This window comes from Coturnix japonica, chromosome 5 (genome assembly GCF_054131305.1).
Source record: "Coturnix japonica strain WE chromosome 5, WE-NBRP24, whole genome shotgun sequence".
Lineage (NCBI taxonomy): Eukaryota > Metazoa > Chordata > Aves > Galliformes > Phasianidae > Coturnix > Coturnix japonica.
In genome coordinates this window covers 41935851-41956522 of record NC_140667.1, presented here as the reverse complement: position 1 = coordinate 41956522, position 20672 = coordinate 41935851, and the positions used below count along the sequence as shown (strand labels likewise).

At 35.2% G+C, this 20672-nt stretch overlaps 1 protein-coding gene across 8 annotated transcripts in view; it reads left to right on the top strand.

The window, feature by feature from the left end:
• The window catches only part of EFCAB11 (EF-hand calcium binding domain 11), a 60386-nt gene that overhangs the window by 25266 nt on the left and 14448 nt on the right, over window positions 1-20672 (top strand). The window contains exon 6 of one of the 8 annotated variants that reach the window (XM_032444822.2): window positions 14448-16300. The exons of the other annotated variants lie outside the window; for them this stretch is intronic. Within the exon in view, the coding sequence (XP_032300713.2) occupies window positions 14448-14580 (133 nt within the window). The 3' untranslated portion in view covers window positions 14581-16300. Of the gene's footprint in view, window positions 1-14447; window positions 16301-20672 lie in introns of those variants that run through there. 8 annotated transcript variants of the gene reach the window in all.

Here is a 20672-nt window from a genome sequence, read left to right as displayed (position 1 = left end):
AGTGATTTATTTAAGTACCATAATGGTAAACATAGTCTTATTAAATGTATTTCCAAAAAAGCTTCCTCAGCAGAGGATGAAACAGGGTATTAGCTCATTTATTAAAGCCTTCGAGTGCACGTGTAGTTCTACAACATTCCTAACATCTTTATCCAATCAAGATGCTTTTCTTAAATTATTTTTTGTACTATAAAATCAGTGAATTCATGTTTCTGATGGAGATACAGCTATCTAAATATCACAGTGATAAAATGGAGCATAGCTTATACAGTTCTGCTACAATTTGATTCTTTTCTTAAAGAAGCTGTTAGGAGTTTTGTCAGGGAGTTCAGGAACAAATTTCATACGTGATCCATTTTCTCTTATAAATGACCAAAAGTTGGTTTTTCTGTCATGTTAACATTAATGTTCTCATCATGTACATAAGTGGAAGAGTTCCGAATTTTATCACATTGTGTAATTTTGATCATCATTTTTGTTATTTCAAATTTGTATAAGAAAATAATACAGAAGTGTTACTTTTTACAGATGCAGTTCTTGAAAGCTAGGCTGGAATTTGTTTTTTGACTTGTTAGAAACTTAAAATTATGTAATAAATCTTATGAAGATTTAAATGTGCAAATCATTACCAGTAGCCCGCTGCTTTTCTTCCCTGAACTATTCTGTTACATACTCTTTTATAGACTTGAAATAGGTTTTTCAGCTGTGTGATTATTGCAGCATGCTGCCTTCGTTGCCTCACTCATATTTATATCAAAAGTTTCCCTTTGCTTGAGTGTATCAGCCATTTATGATGAGAATTTTTTTTTCTTTTTACTTAGTTGAAAACACAAGCAACATGTTTCTCCTAGAAAGCATATTTAGTGAAATTATAGTCTTGTTTGCCATATGGTGCTTCATACAGATGGATGATTATTATGCAAATCTTTTGATTAGTGAGTTTCTGCTATTCCAGGAATCATTTTCTTTGTATGTGTTTGCTTTGTACATATTTATCTCCATTCTTAGGGTGGTCTGGAACTCTGCCAGATCTTTGGTAGTCTTGGTGATACAGTTTTTTACAACTTTACACTTTTTCTTGTATTTATTGTTTATTCTATTTTCATTGTTATTCAGGCAAAATTACTAATTTTCACTTCAGTTTACCATATGAGAAACATAATGCAAGAAGTGTGATTCCATGCTGAATGAAATCAATAGCAACATTTGCATCTTTCTCACAGACTTTGCCTTCATGGTTTTAGGATATAAGGAGAGCTATCAGATGTAGCTGCCGAGAAGAGCCTGGCCTCATGTGTTTGCCTCCCACCTCCCATTTATCTGATCCCCCCTCAGATTTCCCCAGGCTAAATGGACTTGGGTTACTCAGCCGTTGCTCATATGGAGTATCAATCATGGACTGATACCTTTAATTATATGGTTACAGAAATATAGTGAAGGAGATTGTTTCCAAGAGTAGAATAGTATATGATCAAAGCTGTTACCTTTCATCCAATTAACTAAGTCAGCTCATAAAAATACTTAATGAACATATAGATACCTATCTTGTGCAAAGCAGCTCTTACTTCTTCAAGGGTTGCTGAATATAAAGCAGTTTTATATATATCTTAGTTAAAAAAATAAAAATAGTTTGACTAGTTGTAAAGAAGAACTGAATAATTTACTTCATCTGAGTTACTACTGATTGGAAACTTTGGGACCTCATTCATAAAGACTGACTGTATGGTTATAGCAACCCCTTATTGTTTTAATCCCATGGACCTGTTAATGATCTTTCCATGATCAGATGAATTTTACATTTTCTAAGCCAACATAAGGAAAAAGAACAGTTTCATTGCTGTCAAGTAGAAACTCATTTGAAGCAAAGTACATTTTTGAATCTGTAAAAATGCTCTATTTTATTTTTACTAGTTGAAGCTTTCACGTATTAAGTAAAGTTCTCTTGCCAGCCATAAACCACAGTGCTCTTAATTCACTTTGAGAATGTTTTACATACTTGTTAACCTAAATAGTGGAAATGTTCCGGAAGTCCTCCTCTAAGTGACAACAGTATCATCTTTAGATCTTCCTTTTCAGTCTAATACTGTGTTAGAAGAATGTTATTTTTTAATAGCAAGTAGTAACCACTTTGCTCTCCTGAATTTTTGCACTGTATCAAAGAGGATGTTTGTTTTGGTGTGGGCTTTCTAAATAGCTCATCTGAAGAGGTAAGCAGACAGAGCAACAGATGGCAAAGAAGCCTCATCACTTGTTCAAAGCTACCAAAAGATACAATATCAAATGTTAGAGGTCAGACACTTCAGCGGTGAGGCAGTAGGGCTGGATGACATGATTTCTCAGCTTACTACCTGAACACTTGAAATACATGATTCCTTATCCCTCCTGGTTGCAAGTTCAGTTCTGCTCTCAATTGCTCTTCAATCTTCACAATCCTATCTTGTGAGTATTATAAATCTCAGTTCTGGTGTAGCAGTGTGTTCTAGGCTGAAATAACATAGCCTTATTCTTGCTCAAACAGGTATATAATGCAATGTAGAATGTGGTCAATATGTGTTAATGATTGCTACAGACATCATTAGTAACTATTAATTTTCCAAGAATTAAAATTCTTTTTAAAATATCCTTTGTAGGAATCTTCTGGTGTGGAAATACCAGTCTATATTACTCCTATAGCTATTTGAATGGAATTCATAATAATCCGTGTAAACTCCTGCAACGTCTAACACCCTGTAGGTTAAGATCATGAATATTGTTGCTGTACATCCCAAATGTTCGTGATTTGATTATTTTTATTCCATCTGCCATATTAGTGATTTAATGGCAGTTTTTCTAATTTATTTTCAACTAGAGGGAAAAAAAGGGGAGAAATAGACGCTTCTATTGCTGAAAACAAAAACTGTTATTTTTTCTTCCAAATTCAGGAAGGAGTAGTAAGAAACAGAGAGTAATGTAGGAGATTATGTTTTCTTTACCAGCACTGAAGATTTAAGCAATAGGAAGAAAAGTAAGGTAGTCAGAAATGTTGAATATGTATTAGAGTTTTAGCTGAAAGGAATAATTCCAAGAATGATGATAGTAGGAGAATTAGGTTGTAAACACCACTGTGTTAACAGAAGAGAAGCAGACAGCAAGTAGGTTCACACTGTGTTCAGTTATAAAACCTATTTCTTCTCTTTTGGTTTCCATATCTGCTTTCTGGCCCATCTGTACATGAAAAAAAAAAAAAAAAAAAAAAAAAAATTACTTTCTCTAAAACAATTCACAAAAACAAAACAAAACAAAACAAAAAAAAACCCAAAACCACAAAGGTGATTATTAAAACAAAATGTCTGCACAAAATTGAGTAATCTGTGTGAAAATATGGCAAACTTATAATCTGCGAACAGACAGATCAGGAAAGTCATATTTAGGAATAATGGTATTTTGTACCTATCAGAACTATGTTTTCGACGTGGATGTTAGAGTGTACATAAAATTGGTTCCATTGCTCTTTTTCATAGTTATCAGGTCAAATCTGTTGTGTGATGCTGCTGTCATTAAAATTTCAGTGTGCAGCAATATTCCTTCATTACAAACAAATTAATTGCTTCATTGATTCGCATAGTAAAAGTGTAAGAAGCTACAAATTAAAAACATGACTTTCCTCTATAACAGAAAAATAGTTGGATGTAAGAAGGGTAAATATCACTACAAATGTATGGTGCTTGTCTAGCATAATTACTCACTAGGCTTCAAAGACTACGATACACTTTTCAGTGCTTAACTTTAGTATTTTGTTCCATTGCATTGCTGATGATTGAAAGTGTAATTTCTAAAACACCAAATGCACTATGTTCCGCACAAATGGATAAAGCTGGTCAGATGCAAAGAAGAAAATTACTTTTGGAGAATGATGGTCAGCAAAGATTTTTCCTTCCAAAATCCCATTTCAGTTGTCAGATTATGATAAAATAAGAATGTAAATGCAATTATTTATAGAAGTTGTGTATTAGTATCTTCACCAGCTCTAGTAAGAGTAAAATAAGTCAAATATTATTGATCTTTTAACATTTAGGCCATTATTTCTCACTGATTTTCAGTACTACTAAGAGCACCTTAGCTGTTTTGATCCAATACATTTGGCAGTATCCAAATGTGATGAGCTACTAATATGTGCTGTTTTTATTTTTCCAAATTCTTGGTTTTATTGAATATTTATACATGTATTTATATTGTACTGCCATTTAAGTTGCAATATTGCGTTTAAGAGATTGTTTCCAACAAAAAATAATTAGTTTAAAAGCAAAATTTGAAGTGCTTTTTATGTTTGAAATCTTGCTTGATTAGTTCATTTCTCTGCTTTATCCATTTATCGAGGGAATTTTTCAGGTATTAGAGTGTCTCAATTTTGAAAGCATTACACTAAATTTATCGTAACTTTTTTGAACCTAAAATGTTTTTGTGTTTTATAGAAACTGGGTGTTGGAGCTCCAAATTAAAGTATTTTCCATTCATTTGGAAATAAATGAGTAACTAACTGTTCTTATTGGAACAGAAAGAGACATGAAATTCCCGACACAACAATCTATTGCAGTTTCCATGGAAATAATTAGGAGGTATTACTTTTGGAGCAACATATGTATTTTCAAATACCTTCTACTTGGCTTTGCAGAGTAATGCACCAAGTGGTTGAACTTTACCTTTGTGTCATCCAGTCACTTTTCAGACTTCAACTGCAGCTACAAAATAATTAAGGTTGGAAAAGACCTCTAGGATATCTAATCCAATCATCCACCTATCATCAGTATTTCCTAACTAAACTGTGTCACTATGTGTGAAAAACAGGGGAAAAAAGGAGTGAAAATTGAGAACTAGTTCAGGTAGGAAGTAAACACAAAATCAGAAGAACTGTGATTACCTCACATGTAAACAGCAGAGCAGCTTTGAATTAATCTTTGTTGGCCAATTTATTTTTGTTGGCGAAGGTCTTCTGTTAGATATCATAACAAAATTATGTATCATTAACAATGAATGTAGTAAATAAGTTAGGAACTTCTGTATGTCAGACCAGGATCTGAATGCTTTATAACCACCTTTAAACTGTAAAATCAGAAGCTCTTCGGGGGCAAAGAGAAGCTTCTCCCCATGCTGCAAACAGGAAAATTGAAGCATGGAGTGAATGAAATGTCTTGACTGGTTCAATAACTGCGCACAGACCTCAAATTCAAGACCAGTCCATCTGTCTGCCAGAAATATTTCTTCTTTATGGTTCTGAGATTGGTTATTAAATTCATATATCAGTATTTTAAGTGGAACAAAGCATCCCACTGTTTATGCAGTGCCTTTCTAATTGCATATGATTTCCTCTGAGAGAAAGAAATGTCACTTATTTAAAGAGAAACTGCATGTTTTTGTGGGAAAGACTGTACTATTTATATCTGAACTGTGTAAGACATTATTACGACTCCGTTTTCATTTGTCTGTTTTCTTTGTAAAGCCAATGACGGTTCACAGTATTTCAGAGTAAAAGGAACAGTTGCACCTGATCACAGAGAATTTTTTTTGTCATCGCAAAAACAGAATTCTAAGAAGTAAGGGTGAAAATATGTACATTTACACGTAAAGTGATAACATCATTTGGTAGAAGAGTTTCTGGGTTTTTTTTAACATACTCATTCGCCATTGAAGGTTGGCTGCCTGTTTTTCCCCATGGTCTTTTAAAATCACCTACTCTGCTAAATAATGGAATTTCTTTAGGATTTATGGATACAAAGTGTCACCTCTACTGGTGCAGATTTTTACAACCATGGCAGGCAGGTTCTTGTTCATCACTGGCAAAAATGCATGTTGAAAAATAGCGTCCTGCTGCTGAGAATTTGCTCATGATGCCCATGTTGAAAGAACTTGAATAAGATACTAATGAAAGAAGGTTCTTCTTTAGTACTTCTACAAACATTATTTATTTTATATATATAAATGAAGTTTAATGAAAATAAAATTTGGATAGTGTGGAATAATTGATTATATAAAATATTTATTTAGTAAATGTAGTAAATAAGTAGGATTTCATTTTAATCTGTTACCTATAAATCTAGAAATCTACTATTTTCTTCATAACCCTGCCTGTAGCAGGTATTTGTATTTTTATGTCTTGATGTGTATCTTTGCTCACTGAATACAGTACTGCTAAATAGGAGCACATCACATGATGTACGCAGGTTTCATGATAGTTTAGTCAATGTTTAAAATATGTAGTAACCCATCCTTTACTGAAATAGTCTGGCTAGCTGGCCTAGTTTTCTTTAAATAAATACAAAAAGCTCTCTTTTTATAGAAACAGTATAATTTCAGCAACTGCACGTTTAAGGCTTATGCATGTATGATTCCATCTGTTTTTATCAAGGCAGCTTTTGGGGCAGTTAATGTTATCCAGCACTCTGCTACCATTACATATTCGTTTATATTGAAACAGATGGTGAATCTAGTTGCTGAGCTGGGAGAAAAATGAGAATAATTAATTAGAAGCTGTAAACATCTGAAAATATCAAAGTGAAGTACTTTTGATGCACGGTTAATGCTTTTTTTTTTTTTTTTTACCTCATACATTTCTGGGATAATATTTCCATAAGTGAACAGGAAATTTGCTTAGCAGAAATTCACATTGTTTTATTGTATGAGGGCTACTTTGAATGGAATACATCCTATTATATTATGTTGTTCCATGATGTCAGAGGAGGATGTTGGTGGTATGGTATTAAAGGCTGATCCTTCCCACCGATATTCCATTCTATTTTGTTGCCATGTGGGCAACAAAAGGGGGCAAAGGGGCATTGTGACAAATGGCATCTGATGTAAAAGTATGTATGAAACAAAGACATGGAATTGAATTCCTCCATGAGGGAACAATTACACTCCTTGACATTCATCAGCACTTGCTGAACATTTATGGAGACCAAACAGCAGATGTGAGCTCAGTGAGCTGGTGGTGGTGTGTTTCAGCAGTGGTGACAGCAATAGTGGGTCACCTTTATTGGTGCAGATTTCTATGAATGTAGCATTCAGACTCTTGCTCATGGCTGGTGAAAATGCATAGCTCATGGTGGTGACTGTGTTGAAAACCAGTCTTTTGTAGCTGAGAATTTGCTCTATCAAATAGTATTATTTGCTCTCCATATCTGTTGTAGTTTTCATAGAAATAAATAGGAGGCATTACTTTGGAACAACCTATCTAAGTAATATTTTATGATTCATTTGTTTTGAAAGTAGTTCCCTAAAAGAATTTCCTAAGCCATCTCTTTCCATCTAGAAAAATTAATTTTTTGTGGTCGAAAATGGAGACTGAGGTACATAGGAAAAGTCTGGGGAAGACAGAATGTTTCATATACCAAATGCTTGAAAAATATATTTGATGCAAAGAAGTCCTTCGTTGGACGTGAAATTACTGAAGTGCAAATAACAGCAGTGGAAAGTGGAAAATTCTGATACCATTTTTAGAGTTTACTGTTATCTCCCAACTGAAGTTTCTTAAAATTTCTGAAAAAAAAAAAAGTAGCATAAAAACCCAACAAAATACAAGCAAAGAATAACAAAAAAAGATATAAAGATATATATTATTAAAAAAATAAGCTGGCACACAAACAAAACAAAACAAAAAAAAAAAAAAAGCCCCAACAATTTACATCATGGAATACAAGTAATCATGGAAGGCTTCATTTTTGCATCACTTCACATATTCTAGAATCAGATATGCAGACTCATTAGCCCATCACTAAGTTAAGCTGCTTCTGAGGAGAAATGTGACAAAAATGTATGATAACACAAGAAACAAGTTGGAATCAAGACATAAGGCTTACCATATGCAATGTCAGAGAGTTGTTTAGGCAGGCAGGATGTAATAATCAGAAGTATGGGGCTGACTGCATGCCTCAGTGATTCTGATTTATCTTATGAGGAATTTGTCACTCATGTAATGCTAGTCACAGAAACCACAGTACCTATATTTCTTCATGTACACAGAGGGGTAAGTCTGCTCTGATTTATTAACATTGTCAATAGATGATCACAATGAGACTTTCTGGTGAAAATAAAATGGATTGGGAGATATTTATTTTTCACTGAAGTGCTGAAATTCTTTATTAAGAACCAAACCCATATGAAGTACAAAATCTCATATGAATGCCAATGTTTATAAAAGGAGTCTCGCTGACATTTTACTTTTTCCAGAAGTAAATGTAACAAAAAGGACATATTCTTCTTCACTTTTTTTCCAATTAAAATATTATAGAAATTTTTGTTTCTCAAGTTTACACCAAAATTTTAAAATACGGTTGCAGCTCATGCATAATTTAAGAGAACAGTTATATGAATCTGCAATGTGATAGTTTGTGTGATAGAAGTATTAATGCCAGTCTATTTTGGCTGAATCTCTGTACTTCCGTAAGTCAAGGGTTAAGTATGGATTTAAGCTGCTATTAACACATGGCACTATTAAGAACTAGAGCTCTGTGATATATACTAATATGCAAAGTCTTGTATCTCTTGCATATAACGTGTGCCATCATTTGTTTTTGGCTCATAATGATTGCCTATTAACAGAAGGATTTATGGTTTTTTTCTGCAACTTTAATGATCAACTTAAAAAAAAAAAAGTTTCTTCTAAGTTTTTTTCTTCTGCTCAGAGCATAATAAGTGTTATTTCTCTGAGGTAATTTACCTTGATTTTCTTCTTGAATCACTTCTGTTGGACATAAGTTTTGGTCAGAAACTTTCTGCTTTCCCAGACATAGGTCCGCTTTACAGTTTCTCGAGCTCTCTTGATTTTGTTTTTATTGCAGTAGGTATAAAAGAGATGGTTAGTTTTTATTTGAGTTTAAAAGAGACTTAACTGGCTGCATATTATGACTGATTGTTCTTTTCACAAGTCAAATCTATAAAGTTATATGAGCTTGAATCTCCATAAAATTGATGAATTTTTTATTTTATATGCAGACAAACATTTAGAAATAATTTTTCACAGGAACAAAAGTTGACTTCACACTTACTGAAACGTCAGAATGGGACAAACGAAATTTTGAAGTAACTTCCTTTATCTCTTCAGTGGCTGAGGTGATGTTTCCAGATCTTACAGTACCAAAAACTCTGGCCGTTGTCACGTATCAACAGAGCAGACTGATTCTACTCCTGTTTACTGAACTTCTCTAATCATTAAAAATAAGCACTTCCTTAAACTGTTCATCTTTTTTCCCATTTTTGTTTTGTTTAGTTCGTTAAGGAAGTTGTTTCACGGTTTGAAAAGAATAAATTGTATGAGATGTACTCTCTAGACTACACAATATATTTAAACATATGAATACATATATTAAAAAATACTAGGTAGTTTGTGTACAAAACAGATCTTGCATGAAGTTCAATCATATGTTGCTGTGCTAGCTGATATAATGATATATTTACTAGTTTTCTTCTTTCAGACTAGTCATTTATATCACATTCATGTTTGATTGATATTGCAATGCAATGTTAGTTTTATGTTTACTCAGCCACAAAGGAGCATCTGCTTAGAACATTCTAAAACATTTTGCAGTAAAAGACAGCATTCTTCATTATTTCAAATGTTGCAGTAAGTGAGAATGCAAAAGGGATTTCAGCAAAAACTACCTCATGCACTTTTGAGGGATGCTCTGAAAGTAATGCCTCCTATTTTATTATGTCCACAGTATCAGAGATGGCTTGGTTTTGCAGCAGTAGAGGTTGAACCTTCCCACCAATATTCTGTTACATTTTGCTGCCATGACATCAATTGGCATCTGATGAGGAAGTGCAGGTGAAGCAAAGGTATGAAATTGAATTCCTGCATATGAAAAAAAATGGCACCTATTGATATTCATCAACACTTGCTGAACACTGATGGAAACCAAAGTGTGGTTTGGTCTCTTCCTAGAGGAAGATGGCATTAGAGTTCCGTAGGAAAATCACCACAGCTCTAACAGACCACAGGGCATCCTATACCTGCCTCTTTCTTTTATCTTTGTGTTCCACAGCAGCCTGTCTGCAACACGCTAACAAATTGGTTGCACTTTTTCAGTGCTTGAAAATCCCTTCTTTTCAGATAGTCCACGTAGATGCAGCTTAGGTATCTGTTTGTCACCTGTCTGAATGCCCTCCTTGTTAACCGTGACTAGGATTTCATTTGGAATGTGTCAGTGAATATGTAGCGAGAACCACAAAGTCTCTCATCTAATCCACTATTGAGAACCATGAAGTCTCTCATCCCATCCACTAGTGAATAAAAGCTCTGCATCCATGACTGGCAAATGTGTGCAACCTCTGCTACATTAATTCTGAAGTTTACAAACCCTTACCAGGTCTTAAGATCTGAAATCATCTCTGTCTTAACTCCATTGGTGCATTCATCTGTGACACCATCTATTGAAATAGTCACTTTTCCTTTTGTACAACTTCTTGCTACCGAGAAAATACTGTTGCTGGAAACATGATTTTCCACTTCCTTATACTTCTTTTCTAGACAGAGCACAATGTACTAATAAACTGCTTGGCACAAAGTGAAAAGCTCTTCATAATAGTTGTTCTTAAAGGATAAAATGATTATTATCCCCGTCCCATTTCTTTCATTTCGTAATCAGCTTCAAGATAGTAGTAGATAACTCAGTTGAAGTGAATGTATATTTGAAACAAATTATTTTATTTCCCTTTTGGTATCATAGTCTTTAAGATAGAAGGATTTATTTTCATTAATGGTAACACATTTATTGTTCATTGTAAATGTTTGTTTACTTGAAGACCTGAGTGACATTTAGAGTATAAATCTGAATACCGGGAAATGATATGCTAGAAGTAAGATTTCAATCTCTTATCTACATTGGTACTAATAAATACAATTAAGAAAAAATACGCTGCACTTAACAGTGTTGAAAATGGGAGCGTGATGCCTCAAAGAAAGCTAAGTGGGAGGCTGGACCTTCCCTCTGAATAGTCATGAGTTCGCAAAAGCTCCTATTACATTGTGATTATATACTTGGTAATATTCCTAAGGGTGAACGGATGACAGAACTGATTCTGTTGGTAAGACTGTTACTTTTGTTAATATTATATGGATTCCATTTTGATAATTTCTGAAGAGAGATAAAAGATTATTATATCCCTGCAGAAATTTTCATTCATATTTGTCCTTTACTGAATAGACTCTTTCTGGATTTTTATTTTTAATTTCATCTTTGCAGGCGAAGTGTTGAATGAGAAACTCAGTTTCTTATCTCACCTTAAATATATTTCTGTATAATAAAATTTAAACGAAATCATTAAATGTGTCCAAGTTTTACTTTTGTGTCTGGTAGGCATTTACAAGTCTGTCTTACTGAAAACAAATTGCACGTAGGTGCTCAAGCATTTTGAATGCTTACTGCTTATTATTTGGTCTCTTTTTTTCTAAAGGTTTCTAAAAACATTGCTCTGATGTAAATAGTTCTTTAACAATTAGATTAGTTGCAGTGCACACTGAATATCTTAGTTCATACAACTGTCATGGTTTTGTAATTTTGCTATCAGTATTCCACATCATAACATCATGTAAAGTATGGATACTTCTATTGAATGTGCAGTCCACAGAAGAAGACTACATATCCCAGAGAACAACAGGGTTAATGATAAGTCACGGGACCAGGACGCTGTATAATCTCGTTCCCAGGCTGGAGTGCCCTCCTTCTTCTCTCGAACTTCTCGGGGAGTGGGAAGCGTTCCAGCCGTGTTGCCTAGAGTTCACAGTAGGCCTCTCGGTTTTCGGGGACTCTCTCTCTCTGTTTCGTTCAATTTGTTAGCCTCAATTATATTATATTGTGTTATCTTGTATTTCGGTATCATATTTAGTAAAATAAGTTTTTCCTCCTTAGATTGTCGCTGTTTTATCCCACTCCCCTTTTCCCCCTCCTTTCCGGGCCCCGGGAGGGGGGCCCACGGGGTGGCTTCCCCTGTCACGGGCATAGGTAAATCTAAGTAACCCATGACAACAACACATGCCACATGCAGTGCCACTGCATTTGGAAAAGACAGCAAGTGCTCTTCTATTATGTATTTGCATATACTTCGTTATCATGTAGTAGATGGTTCATTTTCAGAACAAATACAAGTAAATTACAGTGTGATTCTGTTTTCCTTCATTGTCTCCTTTTATAGCAAAGAAAAAACTTGGAACTTTATGAATTAATTTCAGACTGTTGTGTTATGATTATAAAAGAAATCATTAGCGAGGTTAAGATTCAAAGAGTACCTCTTGTACTCAATAGCAAGTGCTGATGCTTTGCATTCAAGGAGAATTTGTTCAACTGCTTTAGACTATTCTCTGTCAAAGCTCTAACTACAGCATAAACTAAGCTTTGTCCTTAATGGGGCAGAGCTGCAGATTTTCAATTAATCGTGTAGGTATTTCATGCTTAGACTATCGGACACCTTAAGGATTATGATAAAGGTGCAGGCTCAGTATTTTACAGGAGCTAGTGGAGAAGATGAAAGCAGATTTGATGTGCTTATAGTTTCCTAGGTTGCAGTGGAAATGTGCTGCTGTGTTTTGTGCTATTCTCAGTTTCCTAAGGGCTAATGGCTTTGTGCCCAGGATACAGCATTGCTGTAGCCCAGCTGAAAGGTGACAAAAGCACATATTATGAAGGCCAAATCATCAACAGCAAAGATGGGATGAATTTTTGTACCTGGTTCAGCATTATTGCCAGAGGGAAGTCCAGGATGAGTTCTAAACGACTGATGTACTTGCCATCAGCCAGAAGGTACTTTGTAATGCCTCAAACTCCTTAAAGTGTTTCTTCCTGCTACCAATGCAACTTTTCTTTTTCTTGATCTCTGCTTTCACCTTCTACTTTTATATCAATGAGGTTAAGGACCAATGCAGTTTGGTGACACTGTTACTGTATACAACACAATATGATGAAAGGATGGTATTTCCCTACGTAGTATTTTAACTGGAGTTCATGACAGCTTTCCAGTTCTTTAAGTTTCTATGTCTGTATTTTTAATAGGATTGAAGAAAATGGAAACTGAAATTTTCTTCTGATTCTCTCTGGTTATCACTCTGATCACTCTGAAGTGAACTGTTTCTGTGTAGTCAGCCTCTTTTACATACGATTCTATGTTCATTAGCTAAGTCAAATGCTGAAGAGAGATCGAAAAGAAAGAATGAAGATGTCTCCCACATTTGCAGTGTGGATTGTGTGGTAGAGGTGGGGATGATCTTTCTATTCCTTGTTCTGCAATAAATTCAGATTATGACAGGTTTCAGTGATTGGAAGTATCCAGTTGAAAGTGTAGGGAACAAACATATCGTTACCAAGACTGAGTAAGGATATCAGCTGTATGTGACATTGGACTCAGTTTTGTGCAATTAGTGCTTCCCCATCAGGTGTATCTTTACTTGTCGAGCTCAAGGAAGCAAACTGTACTGGGCAGCTGCGCACAAATGAGCAGCTATGCATTGGAAAATGTAAGAAACAAGCAGATTGTTTGTGAAAGTTGGACATCTGAGAGCATGAGAAAATTGCATCATTTATCAAGTAGGACATTTGCTACTACTTTCCAAGTTCTCATTGTGGGTTTTCAGCATTGTACAAACAGGAGAGTTTAACTTGCCACTTCTTAGCCTATTGATATGCCTGTGACCTTCAGTAGTTAACTTTTAATCTTTTTATTAAGATAAGATCTCAAGTGGCAGAGTATCTGCTTTGTCCATGCTAGAACATTGTTTGAAGTATGACTTAGAAGGATGAATGCTGGAACACAAGTACTACTCTATTTTCCAACTTTTCCAGCCTTTTAAATAAAACTTTTTAGATCTGATCCTATCTAGCTTGCAAGATCTGAGAGCACAGCTCGAAGTACTGAGAAAAAACATGAAATACATGGACTTGTGTTTTGGATATGTGTTTTTTCCCTCTAGTCTGCAAGTTAACTAGAGAACTTGCATTGTTCTTTTTCAGCAATAACTTTAGGGTATCATATGGAGGAGGCAAACTTTGGATACCATCTTGTTACATTGAATTTAGTTTCTTTATGGTGTTTAACTGTTTTCACTTCTTCAGGGAATATGGGCAAAGTGCTGCTTGTAGCTGGGTGTTAGGTGTGTACATGCCCTCCTCTACATCTACTATCTCTGGGTGCGTTTGTGGGTAAGTGCCTGTCACACAGAGTCCTTGGTTAGCAAGTTGATCCCTAATCACCTATCTCAAAGACCTGGCAGCTCTATAAGGAAGGCTGTCCATTTGCCATGTTGAGCTTTGGAAAGTTTTAACCTAAGTTCCAATTTAGGCAGCATTTGAATGGACCGGTTCTCATCTGATTTGGCTTTTGTGGGGGTTTTGTTGTTGTTGTTGTTCTTGTTAGTTTGTTTTTAATTACTTGGTTTTTTTAGATACAAGCTCATTTTCTGAGCTTTTTTTTTCTTTATGTTATAGTTTCTTGTTAGGTGAGACCTCAAACCCAAGTGAGGCTTTTAAGGAACAGCAGAAGATGAAGATTAGTGATAAAACAGCTAGCCTTGAAGTAAGGTATTTCATCTTTTCAAATAAATCTGTTCAAACCTGTTAGTAGACAAAAGGATAAAAACATTAAAAGCATTAGGTTTATCTAAAGACTTGATTACATTGTAAACTCCCTTTTTTTTCTCAGCTGATGAGTTAGTGCTATGGGAACAAGAGGCATTCTTTGAGTCAGTTTCAGTGCTTTCACTGGGCACTCTAGGGCAGAATTAGTAGGCTTTAGAATAAGGAATCTAGTCCTCAGCAAGGATGATGGTTTTAATACAGTTACTCTTAGTAAAATGGGAAGAGATTAGGAATTGTCTGAACTCTTTTGACATAAGTATGGTTGTTTTTAAAAGACCTTAAGAACATATTATCCTATTTTGTATATTACAGGTTATGTGGCTATATAATTTGACTCATATTTTCTTATACATTTTGTTTTATTCTTCATTTAGTCTCTCCTTAAGCCTTATGACTGTTTTTGTTCACCATTTCTTTGTTATGAAATATCCTCTGCATGGAGGAAGCCTTCTGTCATATCAACAGCATCTGATGGAAATGGAGGAACTGAACTCCTTTAGGCAATTTCTCTTTTCAAATGTCGTCAGGTTAGGTTTCTGCATCATCGAACATTTTAACTATTCTTTAAAAAGAAAAGCAACAAAAAAACCAAAACAAACAAACAAAAACAAAAAACACAAGAAAATCAGACACAAGAGCTGAATGCAGTATTTCAGTTCTGATGTCAACTGTGACATCTACAGAGTAAATAATGATGCTCCCTTATTTATGTATCACAAAAGAGTTCACTGTTTATGTCTTGACTACTCCTCAGAAGCTCACACTGGGTTGCTTTTTCACTAAGATTCCTGAGCTCTTTATGATCTCCTTTCTATGATAAGCCTCCCATTAGGGATTTTATCTGCATTTCTTTTTCCTAGGCTCCTAGTTTTAGCTCTATAAAACCTGATTTTGTTTGAACTTACACACTTAATGCACAGTTCAGACTATTGTATCTAAACACTGTGCCTTCCACATTATATATGGTTGCATCATTCTGTGAATAATCCATATGCTACATATTATAATAATTAAAATGATAATGTATTGTAGCATTGTATCCATACATAACCATTACAGATTACAGATTATATGTTATGTATTGCTTGTTAGATATTATATTTTACTTTATGTAGTATAGAATTATAATAGTATATATTATTATAATGTGTCATATGTAATAAATTATTCTTGGTTTCAAGACAAGGATGAAAATATTTGTTATGTTTCTACAGCCGCTAACAAGTAATTCCACTTGAAATTGAAGCATTTGGTAGTGATTCCAAATGGTAGTTCTTTCTTGAGCTCTGAAAGGCATTTCTTACTTCACTTATAAAATCAGTAGATGCTTGTAGGTTTCATTAGATCACTTATAAGAAGTAGAAGCTTAAGAACCAGAAAAAGCAGTAAAAACAGATGATGTAAGCAAGGTCATTTACATTCAAGGAATGCATTTTTTTTTCCCTAAGTAAGCAAGAGTGAGAAGATACAAACAGACCAGCTGCAGTGGCAACTGCAGACCAAAAGATACAAGTTAGGATGCATACTCAAAGAAGTAGAAGCTCAGAGGTTTTTCTGTGGAGCTTCAGCAGAAGGCAGAAGTGATTGAGAGAAGAGTGTCTGGGGTAGTTTGCTCTCTATGATGTGTTCAAAGAAATAAATAAAAGAGTCACTCTACTCAAGTACCCCTGTCTTTGGGATCAAATGATGAAGACTTCAGAAAAGAGAACTAGTTAAGAAAGAAGGGACAAATATTGGCAAAACTAGTGTGTCCAAGACTATTTCTACTGTTCAGGGAGAAGAAAATCAGGGAAACTGTACAAGAAGGGATAAAGATATTGCAGGAAGAGAACTAAATATCAACAGGCTGTACTACTATACTTGTAAGGTATATTACAGTTATTGAGAGAAGTAGTCAAGCAGTGCAAAAAAAGGAGCAGTATTTCTCCCAGGGAAGAAACAACCAAATGTAATGTAGTGCTGGAACAATTCTCCCCACAGTTAGTGATCTGTTGTTTTTTGTGCTTAAAAACTGAGCAGCACTGGAGGTGAAGTGAAACACAATTCTACCTTAATAGTAATGTAATGGATCCTTAAACTCTTCTATCTGACTTAAACTTCTGATCGCTAGTACTCTAAAACCGCCATGTTTCAGGAAGCAAAACTAGAGGTATCTTCATAATTCTTCAGCACTTTCCAGTAATCAGAATGGCTTTTCTCATCAGCTTTTTAAGGAAGTGAAATTAATATATGCATTAGTAACCAGACAGCTGCAGAGCTCTGCAGGAATCCCATCAACAAAGAATCAAGCACTATGAACAGGAAGAACCAGCTGGTTAAGCAGAAGAGAGGGCAGCTTTCTGAAGAAGCTGTCATCCTCGAATCTTAGTTGGTGGGTCATTTTATCTTTGGTAGGGACTCCTTGCAAGACATGTAAGTGTTATTCTCACTGCTCAATCAGTAGTACAGTTTTGGTTCTAATGCAGTGAGTGTATTGACTCTTGTTTTAATTATTCCCTGATAGTTTTGTTGGAAAATATGAAATAAATAGCAATAAAACCTGAATGCAAAATAAATAATCAGTTTAAAACTCTGTCTGTGGAAACTTCTCCATGTCACAGTTGGGATTACACACACATGGTCAATTTATGCATTTCCTAGCTTTGCTTTCATTTTTTATCTTTTTTAAGTAACTGTCAAGTAATTTCTGCTTTCACTCTGGAATTACACCGTAATAATGTGGAATATTTTTATGAATCCGTATCATAGGCTGGTGCTTTGGCCTGTTCACTTCATTATTCTTTCCATAGGTGGTTTACAAGGGAGAAAAAAAAAATCCTTTTACAGTTAATGGTAATGTATTTTTCTACTTCTGCTTCTGGAGCCAATACAAATGTATAACCCTATGACCAAATAGTTGGCAAGTGCATTTCACAGGGCAATATTTGTAAATTATCTTGTTTTTAAGGTTTTACAGTTATTATTTGTATTGTAATTCCAGAAGGAAAAACTGAGGTTTGAAATTTTCAGTCAGTGAAATGGAGAAATAAACGACAATTCTGAACTCAGTGCTCTTGAAATTGAATCTGAGGCAAAAGGCAGTAAATCACTCATCTCTGACTTGTGGCAGACAGGCAACATGTTACCCTCCAGATCTTCTGGTGTTCTTTAAGTCACAAGGAATAAGTTGAGAGCCAACAGGATGACAGCCAGATGTCACTTACCCGGATTGCTTTAGAAGCACAGTGAATCAAGGAGGGCTGGGAGAACAGAGCAAATGAAAGTAGTAAAAAAGGATGTTGGTAATAGAATTAAATATAATTTGCATACAGTAGACAAACATAATTTGTAAAATTTTATCACCAGGGCACATGCAGTGGGTGATTATGTTTTAATGGGAAACAGGTTCCCTTGGAAACTTATTCCAGATTTTCTGTCTGTGACAGAGGAAGGAGAGTGTCAGAAATAGTAGAGGAGCTGTAAAGGAAAATCTATGGATCACACCACAAGTTGCATTTCTTCAATGCTTCTACTTCCTTGAAGACATGAGTTAGATCAAAATCGAACGTATCTTGTTATTAGTAAAAAAGGTAATGGGATTATTAAGAGTGCTTTCTCCTTGTAAAATCAACACAGGTTTCCTGAGTAGGTTCCCAGTGATGTTCACATTAGAATTCCTTAAAGAGAAAGGAGAATGAGAAAAGTTATTTTAGTAGAAAAAGAGCTTTGGATTATCACACCCAGATCAGAAGAATGAAGAGGCAGACATTGTAATACCTGAATGGTGCTGGGTCTTTAAGCATGAAAGAACTATACCCAGGAGCACTCCCAAAAGGTGTTTGGAAATAAGTGGTTAAAATTTCTCATTTTTCCAATTTTACATTTATTTGTAACCAAAAAGTTGTCTTTTCATATTTAGTTGTGATAACTGCTTATGCTGTCTTACTCAAATTGAAATGTATCATGAGCATTTCTCCCCATGGTTTAACTTCAGTTCTTTCAAAGTCAAAGCAAGGACCCATCAACCCTTCACTGTGTAATTAATGATCTTTAACTGTGTTTTCATAGTGGAGAAATCCAAGCAAGTTTTAAGCCACCTTACTCGCTTGCATATATATGATGTATGGCAATGGCATCAGTGATCTGAACAGAGTTTAATTTATCGTGGCTCTTATGTGACTTCTGGGGCTTGTTTTACTGAACTAATGAGTTGAAAGCTGACTCTGACAGTCTTTGCTGGTTTTGATGCTCATTCCCTACTCTTTCTTTTGAGTAATAGAAATGCTTTCTCAATTTCTTGATTTTCCACTTAGGTCAGATACTGTATTATCTGGGGAACAAAGAGCAGAATTAAAATCTTTAATCTTTAGTTTTACATGTTTCAGATAGATGTGATGGGTTAATGAGAACCTATATATAAACCAGATAAAGAATATTTCAAATCTTGTGCCTACTTGAAGGGTGCTGTTTTTGTGATAGTCTGTACAAAAAGAAGACATGCTGTATTTGTTGCTTTTGGTGAGTGTTTTTGTTTTAGGACCTGCAAGATCTGGCCATGTTTGAATTGTTTCAGGGATGGTGGAAAAAAAGCTCGAGTGCCTGCTTAATATATACAGTTATTTATAAACGAGTAAGCAGTATTTGCATGTGGATACTTTTCTGATAAGTACTAATTTCCGTGAATTAATAAACATGAAACTTCAAGAGGCAATTTATACCGACATTAGTCTTTTAAGCTATTCATTTACTCTACTTAGATTTACGTTAAAATATTCCTGTCAGATGGGAAGTACCATTTATCTAATCCAGTTTGCTGTGAAAATACACTTAGGTGATTTGGGGAGTCTTCAACTACCTAATTGTGTAAGAGAATAATTTATGTCTCACAGTCTGCAACTTGTGATGGTGATTATTACTCAATTTTCAATGAAAGACCACACAGTCTACCCACAGCACCACATAACTTGAAACATCTCTATACTAAGATTGTTAAATGAGTGCTAGTTTGTGAAATAAAGATCAATATGCTGTGACAAAGTATTTTCATAATCAAAAGAGTGAACGTATCATTGGTTTCAGCTGGAAAAAAAGGAAAACTTAACACTCCAAGGCTGTTCCAGCTTTTAGATGACTTCTGGCAAGGTTTCAAAAATCCATAACATTTAAATCAAGACAGCATTTCTTCAGATCGCAAAGGCTAACTACTTACTGGTTTATTAGTCATATATCAGCCAGCATATCTTGATAATCTCACTGAAAGGTTGTTCAGAAAGTAATACTTAATTCAAAGACTTATTTGGCAGCTTTTGGAATGTAGAACAAACACTGTATAAAGAAGAGGGCCATTTTTCAAGATGATCTTCCAAATGAAGCTCATTTGAGGACACACATAGTGAACATAAATGGGGTATGGAAGGCCCTAGAGAGCAATCTGGACGGGCTGGATAGCTGGGCTGAGGCCAATGAGATGAAGTTCAACAAGATCAAATGCCAGGTCCTGCACTGTGGCCACAACAACCCCAGGCAATGCAGCAGGCTAGGGGCAGAGTGGCTGGAAGACTGAGGGACTGGACCTGGGGGTATTGACTGATGCTCAGCTGAACATGAGCCAGCAGTGTGCCCAGGCGGCCAATAAGACCAATGGCATCCTTGTTTGCATCAGAAAGTGTTGCCTGTAGGAGGTGATCATCCCCCTGTGCTCACCTCTGGTGAGGCTACACCTTGAGTATTATGTTCATTTTTGGGCCTCTCGTTGCAAGAAAGACATTGAGGCCCTGGAGTGTGTTCAGAGAAGGGCAATGAATCTGGTGAGGGGTCTGTCTTTTGCTTAAGTATGTAACAATGGATAAATTGGATGGCATTATTCAATCACAAAACTCACCAGGTTCTTAAGCCTTGTTTAGAATTTCATGGAAGGCTTCATTTCACTTACCTATAACCATGAATATAGATATTCTCTAGAAATGCCTACTTTGCTCTGTTACTGATGGAGAGTGCTTAAGTAATTTATCAGATAATTAAGCTGCATACAATACAAATCAAAGGATGATGATTTCTACCATGGAGTGAGTCTGTCCTGAAGTAATTAAGCCTAGT